Source organism: Gastrolobium bilobum, unplaced genomic scaffold (assembly GCF_033153095.1).
Source record: "Gastrolobium bilobum isolate Gb01-03AN ecotype WA unplaced genomic scaffold, APGP_CSIRO_Gbil_v1 utg28736, whole genome shotgun sequence".
Lineage (NCBI taxonomy): Eukaryota > Viridiplantae > Streptophyta > Magnoliopsida > Fabales > Fabaceae > Gastrolobium > Gastrolobium bilobum.
In genome coordinates, this window is record NW_026898125.1 from 171 (window position 1) to 18,196 (window position 18,026).

The 18,026-nt window shown below is 40.5% G+C and overlaps 2 protein-coding genes across 2 annotated transcripts; both read left to right on the plus strand.

Moving 5' to 3' along the window:
- The first annotated feature begins 2,833 nt into the window (after nt 1-2,833).
- On the plus strand, nt 2,834-3,920 carry LOC133313004 (uncharacterized). The gene is made up of 3 exons (XM_061514302.1): nt 2,834-2,965; nt 3,507-3,587; nt 3,690-3,920. Exons 1-3 carry the CDS (start codon nt 2,834-2,836, stop codon nt 3,918-3,920), a joined length of 444 nt encoding a protein of 147 aa, XP_061370286.1.
- A 712-nt stretch (nt 3,921-4,632) lies between these two features.
- Nucleotides 4,633-5,555, plus strand: LOC133313005 (bud site selection protein 22-like). Its single transcript, XM_061514304.1, has 3 exons — nt 4,633-4,761; nt 4,864-5,187; nt 5,484-5,555. The coding sequence occupies exons 1-3, from the start codon at nt 4,633-4,635 to the stop codon at nt 5,553-5,555; spliced, it is 525 nt and encodes a 174-aa protein (XP_061370288.1).
- Nucleotides 5,556-18,026: the final 12,471 nt, after the last annotated feature.

Genomic DNA, 18,026 nt, shown 5'->3' on the forward strand with positions numbered 1-18,026 from the left:
CCCCTAGTCGTGATCTGTTAAAAACATCAACATAGAGGGACAACAAACTTCACAATTAAAAAGAAACATGGAACAATCAGCGGCAAATGTTTAAAATCATTTAAATGACATTGGATCCACGTAAATCATTTAATCAGTGTTTAGATATTTTAAAACTTTAAAAAATACAAAAAAAAACAAAGAATATGTATAAGAAATTTTCATACTCCATATGTATACATATATCTTCATTTATTTTTCTCTTTAACAGCTTTCACTGATTAATCGCCAAAATTCTCATTCCTGTTATGAATCAAATACAAATAACACCAAGAAGCATTTCAATTCCATTACAATAGCAACTGTAGCTCTACATTAAAATAATTTATTTTTTAAAAAATAAGGTAAACGCAAAACAACACTCCATTTTTTCAAAAGAAATAAAATCAATAACTACAACCACACAAAACAAAAAGTTGTAAATAAAAAAAAAAGGCATGAATTTCACTAATATTAGAAACACATAATAAACAATTATGGTAAGCAAAGACAGAATTTCTCTTTTACAAAGTTCAAAAATGTAAATCATTTTTTCCCCGGCGGACAATATAATTATCAGTGCATATTCCAAGAACATGTATCTGTCAAATATTGAGAAAGGTACGAAACATCTTACCTTGTCGCAGAATGGCCAGGTTCCGGGTGGTGAGTGCGAATAAGAAAAAAAAGTTTGAAGAAAACCCCAATTGAAAAAAGATGAAAGAAGAAGAAGAAGAAATTAAGAAGAAAACAATCTGTTATTTGGTCATACACGCAAAGCAGCTCTAAATCTTCGTCTGTTATTACTGTTATAATTTCAGTTAAGGCCAACTTACAATTTTAGCTAAGATCCAATTATAATTACTTATATAATTATATATAATAAATAAAATATATTGAACTGTAGCTAAGGCCCATAAGTATAACGTGGCTACGCCACTAATCGTAATTTGTAGGAGAAACATACATTTACCCTAAATTTTTATTACCAAAAACATCAATAAAAACGTACAAAATAATAGGAAAAATTAAATATATGCAAATATTTAAATTAGAAATTACATTTGATGATAAGTACTGCTTACAATTATTTAAATATAATATTAGAGGAACAAAAAGAGAAATCACGTAAAAAAAATGTATGTTTGAGACAGAAATGCATAACGATTCTCGAACAGGTAAAGAGGCACCACGAGAAATGCAAAGAAGAAGAACAACTAGTTGAAGCAAGGTCTCACAATCAGAAGACAAGAAGAAGGAGTCGAACAACCTTTGTGAAGAAGAGTACTCAGAGAGGAAGAAGAAGAAGAAATTTCGTCATGGAAGTCGAAGCCCTAATATATGCGACAGCATAAACAATGCGGACCAACCGCGTCATCTCCAACCTTGGGGTTTTCTCAAACCTGCCAGCGATTGGAACCACAATCGGATCGCACAGGTGAAAATGGAACCACAGAGACGGTCACAGCGTGGGACAGATACAGGGATGCCAAACATAAACAGAGATGTGAAGATGTGGATATTGTCGTTGGCTCAATCAACTTGTTGAATAAAAGGTTATTTCAAATAAGGGTTATTTTGTAATTTTTCTCAATTTACCCACCAATATTTTATCTTCAACCAAACACACTTTCAAAAATTATACTCAATTTTCCCGGTAAAATCTTGTCCAACCAAACAACTTTTTTTTAACTTTCCTACCAAACTCACTTTCCAACATCTTTCCTAGCAAAGACAACTACCCACTTTAAAAAAATTTATCCTCAACCAAACACTACCTAATATTTTTTATATTATAAGAAATAAAATTATCCCCTACACATATAACAGTGTGTGAGGTCATGTGAAGATAAAAGAAAAAAAAAACATAGCCCCGAATACTTTTACGTGAGTGTAGAATTAAGGAAAAATTTGTCCTATCCACAAGTTCAATTTTTTATTATCTTATTGATTTTAATTGATAAAACCAATTATAAGAGTATTTTTATTAATGCTTACTAAAAATAATTAATAAAAATAAATGTATCTAACAATTAAAGAAAGTAAAAACAAAAATTTAATATTTTTTTATGTAAAAATTTATATATTTACTTACTATAAAAGGATGATGTGAAAAATTTGTAATTAAGCTGATCTATACAAAATTGGTGATGCAACAATCTCTATCTTATGCAAGCCAAAAATTATTTATTCATATCTACAGAAAAGAAAATTATTGCGCTAATTGGCTATCAAATTTCGCTAATTGACTTCAATAAAGTGTGACCTTTGAATCAAATAATTTACAAAGAAAAAAGAGTGCCCCTTAAATTAATGCCCTAAAACTACGCTCTGCATGACACTCTCGCTTCTCTTTTCATTTTCTTAAGATGCAACAAGCAATGGGTGAAGAGATTATTGGTGATGATGTAGAGGCTGAGTCGTCGAAGAAGCAGAGGAAGAATAAGAAGCGAAAAGAAGCCTGTGGTGCACGCAAGATGCAGAAAGCAGTAATGGCTGAACTTGTCGAGGTAGAGGTAGAGGCTGAGTCTTCGAAGGAACGGAGAAAGAATAAGAAGGGGAAAGAAACACGTGCACGCAATATGCAGAAAGCAGTAATGGTTGAAGAGATTGTCGAGGTAGAGGTAGAGGCTGAGTCTTCGAAGGAAAAGAGAAAGAATAAGAAGCGAAAAGAAGCCTGTGGTGCACGCAAGATGCAGAAAGCAGCAATGGATGAACTTGTCGAGCTAGAGGTAGAGAGGCTGAGTCTTCGAAGGAACGGAGGAAGAATAGGAAGGGGAAAGAAACACCTGCACGCAATATGCAGAAAGCAGTAATGGTTGAAGAGATTGTCGAGGTAGAGGTAGAGGCTGAGTCTTCGAAGGAACAGAGAAAGAATAAGAAGCGAAAAGAAGCCCATGGTGCACGCAAGATGCAGAAAGCAGCAATGGCTGAAGAGATTGTCGAGGTAGAGGCTGAGTCTTCGAAGCTATGTAGCACCGATACTGACACGTGACACGATACGACACGACACTCCGACACGTTAATTTCAAAAAATGTTAGATTTCGACACGTTAGGACACATTTTGATATTAAATAATACTTTTAATTTATGTAGTATACATCATATTTAATATTCAATAATTTAACAAAAAAATGTATCTAAACTTATAATATTCATAAATTTTGTTAAGAAACATAAGATATCCCAAATATTTATATTAAACTCAATAAAATGGTAATCGTAATCCAACGAATCTAATAGTTGGAACCAAAAACTCAACGCAACTTAACCTTTGAACCCTTTTTTAAATTTCTATAACGTGTGTTGGAGTGTCGGGGAGTGTCGGAGTGTCTGAGAGTGTCGGGAAGTGTCGGACACGACACTTCAGAGTTTTTGAAGTGTCGGTGCTTCATAGGTGTCAGAGTGTCTGAGAGTGTCGGGAAGTGTCGGACACGACACGTCAGAGTTTTTGAAGTGTCGGTGCTTCATAGCTTCGAAGTAACAGAGGAAGAATAAGAAGCGAAAAGAAGCCTGTGGTGCACGCAAGATACAGAAAGCAGCAATGGCTGAACTTGTCGAGGTAGAGGTAGAGGCTAAATCTTCGAAGGAAAAGAGTAAGAATAAGATGCGGAAAGAAGCTCGTGGTGCACGCAAGATGCATAAAGCAGCATAGGCTGAACTTGTCGAGGTAGAGATAGAGGCTGAGTCTTCGAAGGAACGGAGGAAGAATAAGAAAGGGAAAGAAGCACGTGCACGCAAGATGCAGAAAGCAGCAATGGCTGAAGAGATTGTCGAGGTAGAGGTAGAGGCTGAGTCTTCGAAGGAACAGAGGAAGAATAAAAAGCGGAAAGAAGCCTGTGGTGCACGCAAGATGCAGAAAGCAGCAATGGATGAAGAGATTGTCGAGGTAGAGGTATAGGCTGAGTCTTCGAAGGAACAGAGGAAGAATAAGAATGGGAAAGAAGCATGTGCACGCAAGAAGCAGAAAACAGCAATGGCTAAAGAGATTGTTGAGGTAGAGGCTGAGCCTTCGAAGGAAAAGAGTACAAATAAGAAGCGAAAAGAAGCCCGTGGTGCACGCAATATATAAAGCAGCATAGGCTGAACTTGTCGAGGTAGAGATAGAGGCTGAGTCTTCGAAGAAATGGAGGAAGAATAAGACAGGGAAATAAGCACGTGCACGCAAGATGCAGAAAGCAACAATAGCTGAAGAGATTGTCGAGGTAGAGGCTGAGTCTTCGGAGGAACAGAGGAAGAATAAAAAACGAAAAGAAGCCCGTGGTGCACGCAAGATATAGAAAGCAGCAATGGCTGAATTTGTCGAGGTAGAGGTAGAGGCTAAGTCTTCGAAGGAATGGAGGAAGAATAAGAAGCAGAAAGAAGCCCGTGGTGCATGCATGATGCACAAAGCAGCAATGGCTGAACTTGTCGAGGTAGAGGTAGAGGCTTAGTCGTCGAAGGAACGGAGGAAGAATAAGAAAGCGAAAGAAGCATGTGCACACAAGATGCAGAAAGCAGCAATGGCTGAAGAGATTGTCGAGGTAGAGGTAGAGGCTGAGTCTTCGAAGGAACAGAGGAAGAATAAGAAGCGGAAAGAAGCTTGAGGTGCACGCAAGATGCAGAAATCAGCAATGGCTAAAGAGATTGTCGAGGTAGAGGTAGAGGCTGAGTCTTCGAAGGAACGGAGGAAGAATAAAAAGGGGAAAGAAGCATGTGCGCGCAAGATGCAAAAAACAGCAATGGCTAGAGGGATTGTCGAGGTAGAGGCTAAGTCTTCAAAGGAAAAGAGTAAGAATAAGAAGCGAAAAGAAGCCCGTGGTGCACGCAAGATGCATAAAGCAGCATAAGCTGAACTTGTCGAGGTAGAGATAGAGGCTAAGTCTTCGAAGGAGAGGAGGAAGAATAAGAAAGGGGAAGAAGCACGTGCACGCAAGATGCAGAAAGCAACAATGGCTGAAGAGATTGTCGAGGTAGAGGTAGAGGCTGAGTCTTCGAAAGAACCGGGGAAGAATAAAAAACGGAAAGAAGCCTGTGGTGCACGCAAGATGCAGAAAGCAGCAATGGCAGAACTTGTTGAGGTAGAGGCTGAGTCCTCGAAGGAACGGAGGAAGAATAAGAAGGGGAAAGAAGCGCATGCATGCAAGATGCAGAAAGCAGCAATGGTTGAAGAGATTGTCGAGGTAGAGGTAGAGGCTAAGTCGTCGAAGAAGCAGAGGAAGAATAAGAAGCAAAAAGAAGCTCGTGGTGCACTGTTGTGCAATTTGCAATCAATTAAATCAATCACACAATCACAAGTAATAAAGGGATGTGTGAGTCTAAGTATCGTTCCCACGGAGATGAGTTATAAAGCAATGATTATTTAAGTAAAGAAAGTAGATAAAAGATTGATTTTTGATGGTTGGGTTTATAAATTAAAAGATAATTGAAATTAAGAAAACAGTAAACTAAAATAATAGGTATTAAGTTGATGGATGAGATATAGGTCAGGATCAATTTCCCTGATACAGCAATACTGAAACGATGCTTTAACAATGTTATATCAATGTTTAACTAGTAACCGAACACTAAAGTATGCTGGGGCTTTTGGCCAACCTAACATATATACCCAATAACTAATTCCCACATCTCTATGGCCAAACTAATCACTGAATTGTTCAAGTTCAAGTTCAAGGCTATGTGGTGTGAATGATCTCTCTACCCACAACTTAATCAAGTTATATTTTAACCTAATTAATCCACACAATTCAACAAGGGTCAGGATTCGGAAACCTCTCGGCCCCAACCTCCTCAGTATCACATATGTATCTCTCTACATGCATACATGAATAAAATTAAGCAAACTCGTTGAATAACTAATTAAACATTAATAAAAACAAAGTTTAGGCATACATCTCAATGTTACAACATAGGTACTTATCACCTAACCTATAGAGCAAATTAGCTCATGATGGAATTAAATAAAACAGAGAAAAGAAAGAAAGAACTCATTGGAAAACAGAAAAGAAGATGAAAACGAATGCTGTAGGAAAACTTCGTCACTGCTTTGCTCCAGCACTGCTCCAGCAGCTCTTCCTCCTCCAAGAACCTTACTTTCTCTCTCTAAAACGTGGGAGGGGTACTACATTCTTCCCCTCCCTTCTTTCTTGCCTTTCTGACCTATCTCTCGCTTGTTGAATCCGTGGGGGAACTCCTCTTTAAATAGGAAAAGTGGTTGGATAATTGGGCTTTAGGGTTAGGAGTGAAAATCCAAGAATCTTGTTGCTGCAACCTTATTGTAACACCCCGTATATATCCGGTAATGTTATCATTCTATCGTATTAAGCAGCGCTTAATAAAAAAATGCAGAATATCTTTTTCTTTTCAATTATGATGTCATTATCATTGTCAACTTGCTTATTAATCAATTAATGAAACATCGTCTGTATGTAATTGCAATAAAACAGCTAACTGAAATACCTCATAACATATATAATAAAAGTGTGGCTCTAGTCACGGAACTACAACAACGTAGACCGGACCATCTAACAGTTTATACAACTCCAAATCAAAAGCACCAACATACAGTGTCATGGACAATCCCCATGCTCACTCAAATAAGGCAACACGCCCAACATCAGTCTCAATAACAACATAAACATAAATGGCGGAAAACATAATCAGCAATAATATCCAGTCATGGCAGCAAACAACATAATATCATCAACTAAGCTCTGGCCTCCTGCCGCCAGAGGCATCAGTCACCAAACTACCGGAACCTGAAATAAGCGTTCCCCAAACGTGGGGTGAGATCTCTAAACAAGAAATCTCAGTAAGGCAAGGGGTCCTCAAGGATCTTCCACCCCAAGCTCACTTACATGTGCAATATAAGTTTAAAAGCAGATATCATCATCAGTTCTAAAATAGTGCAATGCAGCAGATAATCATGTCATGTGTGTCAATTCTATTCCACTGGCCAGAGAAATGCAGGATTTACATACGCTAAATACCCACACTAGTGCAAGACGCTACTTGCATTCACCCCGAATCACCATATCGTATGACGCCACATACTCAGGATTACCGTCAAGATGAAACAACACATGCATATTAAAAGCCATTACACGTAAAGTCTCAACAGCATTTCAAATATTCAAAGCATGTAACACAGCATGCATACAACCATACCCCCATGGGACATGGTGGAACCACAACATGGCTAAACCGAGGACACGAAAACTTACCTTGCAAGCTAACTCCCCAAGCCAAGAGTCCACAGCTCAAAGTTCAAACACAGCAGATTCACAATCTGTTATGGACCAATACTATATCAATAATAATGCAACACAAGCATATAACTTAAAGACAACGCCTTTCCTTACGTTTTACGTCTTAAGGCTCCATACCAAGCCATAAGCCCTTAATCACAACGATTCTGACTTAGTTCAATAATTACAGAATTTCAACTTCCTCAATCTAGGGTCCACAAACCCCCAATAGCCTACTGTACACACAGCACAGCTACTGTTCTACGAAATCCCAGAATATCCGGATATTCTTCGGGACCATATCCGAATATGCAATATCCGGATATCTCACTGGACATATCCGGATATGCAATATCCGGATATCTCACTGGACATATCCGGATATGCAATATCCGGATATCCCGAATCCCATATCCGGATATCTAATATCCGGATACTCAAAACCCATATCCGAATATTGTTCGGGGACATATCCGGATATTTCACGACAGAATGCAGAAACTTCATTTCGTGAAGATATCCTTCCAAGGTTGGGTTTTTACCGATTTTAAACACCTAAACATGCATTTCTAGGTGTGTTTGACCAACCCCAACATTAAGTTATCATCTTTTAACCTTTACATGCATCAAGGTTCCATCTTTAAGCTTAAAGACTCAAGATCAAAGGTGATGAAGCTTACCAAAGCTCAAACTCAGAAAAAGGGTGCTCTTGGAGCTCACACAACAGCTCCAAGGTTCTGTCTCTCACTGTACACGAAAATAGTGCACAAAGATGGTTCTTTTACACAACAAGGAAGCTCCTTGAAGCTTCAAAACACCCAAGGAAAGCTCCCTCCTTCCCAAAACGTGAAAACAGCAAGCTCACCCTCTCAAGACAGAAGCCAAACTCAGAAATGAAGTCTCTTTCTCACTCACAAGGATTGTTCACACTCACCCAATGTGTTTACAAGAGAAAAAGTGAAGAAAATGGCTTCAAGCCTAGAGAAGGAGAAGAGAAGCCTAAGGAACAGTGTTTCAAGGTTCTGTTCAGCCACTCTCACGCTCAAAATTCTGTTTTCTAGGGTTGAGTGCCTTTAAAGAGAGTATTTATAGCCCAAACGCACTTAAACACACAATATTAACTTTAATTGCTACGCTTATCATTTTAATTCCAAAGTTTGGAATCAGAAACTACACATTTTTCCAAGAATTATCATATTTTTCTTATAATTTTCTGAGCACCTTTTTGGTACGCGCTTTTCCAAGCCAATACCGGTTTCTAGCACCAGTTCTCATTATTTGGACTTGAAACTCGTTTTACAAGTCCTACATATTGTTCTAGTAATTATCATGCACTTACATTAATTTTCCGGGATACTTTTTCGGTACGCATTTATACCGACTAGCAGAATCGGTATCTGCACTTTCCTTCCGAAAAGCGACTTTCAGCATTAATTCTCACTTATTATAATTATTAAAGCCTCATAATAATTATTAGGGTCAATTATGGAATCATTTCCTAATTTCTCATAATTTATTAATTAAATTCCTTAATTAACGGTGCGGGTTCTTACATCCACCCCACCTTTTTAGGATTTTGACCTCAAAATCAGAAACATACCTGGTCGAAACTCGGGGTACTGCCGGAAAAGCTGGTCCTCATGCTCCCAAGTACACTCCTCAGGAGTCCTTCCGGTCCACTGCACCTTGACCATCGGGATGATCTTGCTCCTCAGCTGCTTCTCGCCACGATCGAGAATCTTTAGTGGTCTGACGGGAGTCTTTAGGTTCTGCCGAACCTCCACAACATCCGGTTGCACCACATGCGACGGATCGGCTATGTACCTCCGAAGCTGAGACACGTGAAACATGTCGTGAATGTTAGCCAGGTTCGGAGGCAAGGCAAGCCGGTAGGCAACAGGTCCTACTCTACCAAGAATCTGGTATGGCCCAATAAACCGCGGGCTCAGCTTCCTCACTCCGAGTTCCCGTCCAACACCTGTGACAGGTGAAAGTCTTACAAACACGTGCTCACCCTCACTGAACTCCAGTGGACGATGCTTGACACCGTAGTAGCTCTTCTGACGATTCTGCGCCTGCTTCAGCTTTTCCCTGATCATCTGGATCTGCAGGGTGGTATCTTGGACAAAGTCCACACCAAATAACTCACGATGCCCAACCTTCGAACCAGCAGGTAGGTGTGCAACATCTCCTACCGTAGAGCGCCTCGTAGGGTGCCATGCCCAGGCTAGCATGTAAACTGTTGTTATACGAAAACTCCACCAATGGAAGGTACCTATCCCATGCCGAGCCCTGCTCCAACGTGCAAGCCCGCAACATGTCCTCCAAGGTCTGGATAGTCCGCTCAGTCTGTCCATCAGTCTGAGGGTGATAGGCTGTACTCAGTCTCAACTGCGTACCAAAAGCTCCCTGCAACGCCTCCCAGAACCGAGATGTGAACTTCGGGTCCCTATCACTAATGATACTCTCGGGCACCCCGTGAAGCCTCACGATCTCGCGAACATAAAGCTTGGCCAACTGCTCTGTAGTGAAGCTCACCTTCACTGGAAGAAAATGGGCAGACTTTGCCAATATGTCCACAATGACCCATATCGAGTCACAGCCAACCTGAGTCTTCGGCAAACCCACAACGAAGTCCATGGAAATGCTCTCCCATTTCCACTCTGGAATCTCAAGAGGTTGAAGTTTACCAGATGGCTTCTGGTGTTCAATCTTCACCTTCTGGCATATCAAACACTTGGACACATACACAGCTATGTCCTTCTTCATTCCTGGCCACCAGAAATTTCTCTTTAAGTCTTGGTACATCTTCGTAGCACCAGGATGAATAGAAAACTGACCCTTATGGCCTTCTTCCATAACCTCTTCTGTCAACGGACCTCGAGGAACAACAATCCTTTGCTGAAACAAAAGCAATCCATCATCATTCCAAGACACACTGTCTTGGTTCTTCACATAATCCAGACACTCTCTCTGAACTTTTGCCTCTTTGATCTTTTCTAGCAGCTCGTTCACAACATCTGCTGCTTCCAACTCGAGAAGTACACTCTCACACGGAGCGGTCACTGCCAAGTTTCGGAACTTCTCAACCACATCAAAGTTACCAAGTAACAAACTGGATGAACTACTGGATTTCCGACTCAAAGCATCATCTACCACATTGGCCTTGCCAGGATGATACCTTAGCTCGAAGTCGTAGTCCTTAATGAACTCCATCCATCTCCTCTGCCTCATGTTCAACTCCTTCTGGTCGAACAGGTACTTCAAACTCTTGTGGTCACTAAACACCACAAACCTCAAACCAAAAAGATAATGCCTCCAAATCTTGAAAGCAAACACAATCGCAGCCAACTCCAAATCATGAGTCGGGTAGTTCTCCTCATGAGGCTTCAACTTCCTCGAAGCAAAAGCAACAGCTCTACCAGACTGCATCAACACACAGCCTAGCCCCTTTCCAGAAGCATCACAGTAAAGCTCAAACTGCTCCTCAGGATCAGGAAGGATCAACACAGGTGAAGAAGTCAATCTCTCCTTCAACTCCTGAAAGCACGCCTCACACTCGTGAGTCAACACAAATGGAGTCTCCTTTCGGGTAAGGCGAGTCAAAGGGAGAACCATCGTGGAAAAACCCTTGATGAACCTCCGATAGTAACCTGTCAGATCTAAGAAGCTCTTCACCTCCGTGACTGTCTTGGGCTTCTCCCAATCCAGTACGGCCTCAATCTTGTTGGGATCCACTGCAACTCCATCTGCTGAAATCACATGCCCCAGAAACTTGACTGATTTGAGCCAAAACTCACACTTAGAAGGCTTAGCATAAAGCTTTTTCTCCTTCAGCACTTGCAGAACTATCCTCAGATGCTCCGCATGCTCCTCCTCAGTCTTGGAGTAGATCAGAATATCATCAATGAAGACAATCACAAACTGATCCAGATACGGCTGGAAAATCCTGTTCATGTAATCCATGAACACTGTCGGCGCATTGGTGAGTCCAAACGGGATCACCAAATACTCAAAGTGGTCGTATCTCGAACGAAACGCGGTCTTAGGGACATCCTCCGGCTTCACCCGAATCTGATGGTATTCGGACCGGAGATCAATCTTGGAATAAACACAAGCACCCCTGAGCTGATCCAACAGATCATCAATCCGAGGAAGAGGATATTTGTTCTTGATTGTCACCTTGTTCAACTGCCTGTAGTCGGTGCACAATCGCATTGTCCCGTCTTTCTTCTTCACAAAGATAACTGGTGCTCCCCAAAGAGACACACTCGGTCTAATGAAATCTTTCGCTGAAAGATCCTCAATATACTTCTTAAGCTCAGCCAACTCCGGTGGAGACATCCGATATGGAGCTAAAGAAATCGGCCCCACACCAGGCAACAAGTCAATGGATAAATTTATCTCTCGCTGTGGCGGAAACTCAGGAATCTCCTCAGGAAACACCTCAAGGAACTCCCCCACCACAGGAATGCCAGTGATATCCTCTTGTGTCCCACTCACCAAACCTCCCAACATGACATAACCAAATGCCCCTGCTCTCAAGGCCTTCCTAGCCTGCAGCAATGAAATATATGGCGAGGAACTAGCTGTGGAATCACACGGAGACATCACCACGTGCTTTGCACAACAATCAATCAGTGCACAGTTTCTAGACAACCAATCCATGCCCAGAATAATCTCAAGGTTGGCCATCGACAATCCTATCAGATCTACCGAGAACTCACGGCCATCCCACTGTAACGCTACATCGCGATGAACAGTGGTAGAAACACATATCTCTCCGGTGGCGGTAGTCACCCGCAACGGTGGAGAAAGCACAAACATGGGAAACTTAAGCTCCAAAGCAATCGGGGTAGCAACAAATGAATGCGTAGCCCCGGAGTCAAACAATGCATCAACAACAATACCACAAATAGACACAGTACCTCTAACAAGGTTCGGAGCGCGGTCCGACTGCTGCCTATCCAAGGTTTACACACGCCCAACAGAAGGTGGCACTGTAGGTGCCGAAGTAGAAGCCATCGGAACCATTTGCAAAGGAACTGCCTGAACAGCTGCAGCTCTCGCCGTCGACGACGGACAGTCTCTAGAGAAGTGGCCCTCCTTGCCACACTGGAAACAAACCAACTTTCTCGAAGCACAACGTCACACATGCTCCTTTCCGCACCCCGCACATCTCGGAGTGGAGGGAGGCCTAGCAAAACTCCCCTGCTGCGAAGCAGTCCTCTTGAACTGACCACGCGCCTGCCTAGTAGCTAACTGTTTACCCTTGCCCTTCCCAGCAAACCTTTTGTCCTTCCAAGACGTAGAAACAGGAGTGGAACCAACAGTCCCCTTGGTCTCGTCGACCTTGGCCCTCTTGGCCTTACTCGCTATGCAGACATCCTCAATGTCCTTACACTGCTGAACCAGTGTACCAAAGTCCCTGGAAGCAGCTCCAGCAATATGCTCAGAAATCACCTCACTAAGTCCCCTACGGAACTTAGCAGCCAGAAACAACAGAGTAGGAGGAACCATCCTGAAGTGTGCAAACTTCACCAGCTCATTAAACTTGGCCAAGTACTCGTCAACAGTCATCGAGCCCTGAACCAATCTGTCAAACTCCCCCTGCTTCCTCTCTTGCGCATCATAGGGAAAGTATCTGCCCAAGAAACACTCCTTGAAGAATGGCCATGTCAAAACACGACCCTGCATCTCATAAGCACGAGAGGTGTTCGTCCACCACTCATAGGCATCGCCCTCCAGCATATAAGTCGAGAACATCAGCTTCTGCGGATCTGTACACTGCATGACCCGAAATATCTTGTCCAGCGACTCCAGCCATCTAATAGCAGCAATAGGATCCAAAGACCCCTCAAACATAGGTGGCTTATGCTTCCTGAAAGCATTCAACCGGCGGTCTATCACATCACGATTCTCAGCAGGCTCTACAAGAGTCTCCCTCGTCTCAGCGACATGAGCAGCACTGCCAATGTGACTCAGGCTCTCATCCTGAACACTAGGTGGTGGCGGCGGCGGCGGTGGTGCATGGCCTACAGCAAGACCAGACCTCATCTCCTCCAACATGACTCTCATCATCGTCATGTTTGCCATCCTGTTCGCCTCGAGGACATCCTCAGTGGACCTCCGGTTCGCTTCACGAACCTCCTCTACGGCTATCCGGTTCGCCTCGCGAACAACATCCATCATTGCCGCGTTGGCTAATCTAGTGGCTTCCTGATCGGCTAACCTAGCCGCCTACATCTCAGCCAATGCAGTCAGGATAGGATCGGATTGATCCTCAGAAGTCTCCCGTGTTCTCCCGGACCTTACCATGACTCTGCACAAGTTACAAAAATTATGAGTTGATCAGGCCCACACAGTGTGATTACATATGCATTATCATAATAAAATTCGACGGAGTAAACACACAAGACAGACACAACCAAACATCCTAGCTATTGCAATATATACAGGCTTTTCCCTCGAACCATTGCTCTGATACCATAAATGTAACACCCCGTATATATCCGGCAATGTTATCATACTATCGTATTAAGCAGCGCTTAATAAAAAAATGCGGAATATCTTTTTCTTTTCAATTATGATGTCATTATCATTGTCAACTTGCTTATTAATCAATTAATGAAACATCGTCTGTATGTAATTGCAATAAAACAGCTAACTGAAATACCTCATAACATATATAATAAAAGTGTGGCTCTAGTCACGGAACTGCAACAACGTAGACCGGACCATCTAACAGTTTATACAACTCCAAATCAAAAGCACCAACATAAAGTGTCATGGACAATCCCCATGCTCACTCAAATAAGGCAACACGCCCAACATCAGTCTCAATAACAACATAAACATAAATGGCGGAAAACATAATCAGCATCCATATCCAGTCATGGCAGCAAACAACATAATATCATCAACTAAGCTCTGGCCTCCTGCCGCCAGAGGCATCAGTCACCAAACTACCGGAACCTGAAATAAGCGTTCCCCAAACGTGGGGTGAGATCTCTAAACAAGAAATCTCAGTAAGGCAAGGGGTCCTCAAGGATCTTCCACCCCAAGCTCACTTACATATGCAATATAAGTTTAAAAGCAGATATCATCATCAGTTCTAAAATAGTGCAATGCAGTAGATAATCATGTCATGTGTGTCAATTCTATTCTATTGGCCAGAGAAATGCAGGATTTACATACGCTAAATACCCACACTAGTGCAAGACGCTACTTGCATTCATCCCGGATCACCATATCGTATGACGCCACATACTCAGGATTACCGTCAAGATGAAACAACACATGCATATTAAAAGCCATTACACGTAAAGTCTCAACAACATTTCAAATATTCAAAGCATGTAACACAGCATGCATACAACCATACCCCCATGGGACATGGTGGAACCACAACATGGCTAAACCGAGGACACGAAAGCTTACCTTGCAAGCTAACTCCCCAAGCCAAGAGTCCATAGCTCAAAGTCCAAACACAGCAGATTCACAATCTGTTATGGACCAATACTATATCAATAATAATGCAACACAAGCATATAACTTAAAGACAACGTCTTTCCTTACGTTTTACGTCTTAAGGCTCCATACCAAGCCATAAGCCCTTAATCACAACGATTCTGACTTAGTTCAATAATTACAGAAGTTCAACTTCCTCAATCTAGGGTCCACAAACCCCCAATAGCCTACTGTACACACAGCACAGCTACTGTTCCACGAAATCCCAGAATATCCGGATATTCCTCGGGACCATATCCGGATATGTAATATCCGGATATCTCACTGTCCATATCCGGATATGCAATATCCGGATATACAGATTCACATATCCGGATATTCAATATCCGGATATCCTAAAACTACATATCCGGATATCAAATATCCGGATATCTGTTCGACAAATATCTGGATATTTCATGACAGAATGCAGTTTCTGCATTTTCGTGAAGATATCCCTTAAAGTTTCCTTTTTTACCGATTTTAAACATCTAAACATGCATTTCTAGGCGTGTTCAACATTACCCAACAACAAGTTATCATCTTTTAGTCATTAGATGCATCAAGGTACCATTTTTAAGCCTTAAAACTCAAGTTAAAGGTTGGTACAACATACCAAGGCTCAAAACTCAGAATGGAGATCCTCTTGGAGCTCAACACAGCCCCTCAAGTCTGACTCAAGGAAGATGCACGAAAATGGCTTCACAAAGGTTGGTTCTTTAACACAAAGGTCACCACTTGGACCTCCGAAAATCAAAACCAAGCTTCTCTCAACCCGAAACCAACAAGTTAGCAACCAAACCTCCCTCACACAGACTTCACAACTCAGAAACAACACCACAAACCCCTTCCCAAAGGTAACGCTCCCTCACCCAAGTGTTTAAGAAGAAGAAACCACAAAGAACAAGGAAGAAATGGCTCCAAGACTCTCAAGGAAGAAGAACAAAGCAATGGAACAGTGCCAAGGTGCACTCAGCCACCAAGTCACGTTTAAAAATATGATCCTAGGGTTTTGTGCCCATAATGGGAGTATTTATAGCCCAAACACACTTAAACACACAATATTAACTTTAATCGCTACGCTTAGCATTTTAATCCCAAACTTTGGATTATGAAACTACATAATTTTCTAAGATTTATCATATTTTTATTATATTTTTCGGAGCACCTTTCCGGTACGCGCTTTTCAAAGCCAATACCGATTTCTAGCACCAGTTCTCATTATTTGGACTTGAAACTCGTGTTACAAGTCCTACACATTATTCTAGTAATTATCATGCACTTAATTTAATTTTCCGGGATACTTTTTCGGCACGCATTTATACCGACTAGCAGAACCGGTTCTGCACTTTTCTTCCGAAAAGCGACTTTCAGCATTCTAACCCACTTATTATAATTATTAAAGCCTCTTAATAATTATTAGGGTCCATTATGGAATCATTTCCTATTTTCTCATAATTTATTAATTAAATCCTTAATTAACGGTGCGGGTTCTTACAGGTCCCACATGTTTTTTTATCTCTACAACATAAGATTTCAATTCTCCTTCAACATGAGAATTATAAAACCCATATAATATATATATATATATATATATAGAGAGAGAGAGAGAGAGGTAGGATCAAATTTGACACCTCATCTGATAGTCGTTAGATCAAAAAAGATCAACGACTCTGATTTGTAAGCATGTGACACCATTGATCTTTTTTGATCTAACGGCTATCAGATGAGGTGTCAAAAGTGTCAAAGGATCCTACCTCATATATATATATATGGGTTCATTTTTTACTGCAGATAAGTTATTTGCAGTAAACCCTATACGACGTCGTTTTGTGGCGAAAATCAAGTTGTTGTTTTAATTTTAATTTATTTTAGGGTTATAATAGTTTTTTTATTTATAATTTTTTAATATTTCAATACTAAAACAACGTCGTTTTGGAAAACATACAGATAACTTATCTGCAATAACTGCAGAAACATTTTTTCATATATATATATGGGGTTTGATTTTCTCATGTTGCATGAGAATTCAATTCTCATGTTGTGACTCAACTAGAAGTGGGTCCCACATTTATTAAAAAAAGAAAAAGAAAAGAAAAGCTTTGCACGCAAATCGAAGGGTCACAACATGAGAAAATGTTTTCCCTATATATATATATATATATATATATATATATATATATATATATAGGAATATGATCAACTTACACCGGTATAAGAATAATAAATCTTACACCAAATATATATATATCTTGAAACTTCAAAGCATATATACATGAATTGTGGTGTAAGTTGCTTTGATTTTACCCCTTTAAAATCCGATAAATTGTGCCAAAAGCTATCGCTTTTGTTTTGGCTCCTGCCCCCTTTTTATATGTATTGCCTTGTGTATTACCCTCCTTTCCCTTTCAAATCCCTTGATACAAGGTTCTAATTGAGAACAACCACATGGGAAGAACAGTTGCCGGCGAAAGAAGTTCTCTGTGACAGCTCAAGCAGCCTTTAGTTTTTGGGTTTCGATTTTCTTATGCAGTAGGAGAAAATTTTCTCATGTTGTAGACACATCTTATGTGGGACCCACATCTAATAAAAAAAATAAAAAAACAAAAGAAAATATTGCACGCAAATCAAAGAGTCAATAGTAGGAGAAAACAACTCTCCTACGACAGGAGAAAATATTTTCCCTTAGTTTTTATCAGATAAAAAAAATTCACATGATTATTTTGTTCCAATAAAGTCATACAATGAAGTCATTACTGTGTTCCAAAAAACCTGAATTTATGGTTTGATTCTGATTTCGAAAATACTCCTAAATCAAGTGAACCGATACTGAAATTCTGATTCCAACATTTATATATCAGCTGAAATAAAATAACTAAAAAACAAGTCACAAAAAAACCATAACCATTATTTCTTTGAAAATGAATGCCAAAAATGATGAGAGGATAACCTGTGTTTGAAAAATTGCTTCGTTAAATTAAATGCACACAAGGAATAAAAAATAACATGAAGTTAAAATGTAATGTACAGAATATATAAATGCAAGAAGAAAAGATTTGAACCCAGTATTTGATATTGTGTTCTTAAGATAATTTGTCCTCTATAGTAACTAAGATTTGTGGACAATTATTGTCTTTCAAAATAGAACTTATTACATCCATTCTTGTGGTGATATTTTCACGTAAAATAGCCCCAACAAACCAATCCATGCCTGACTAATTGCGCTATAGAATATGATACAAGTGAAGAGGAAATGAAGTATACAGGAAAAG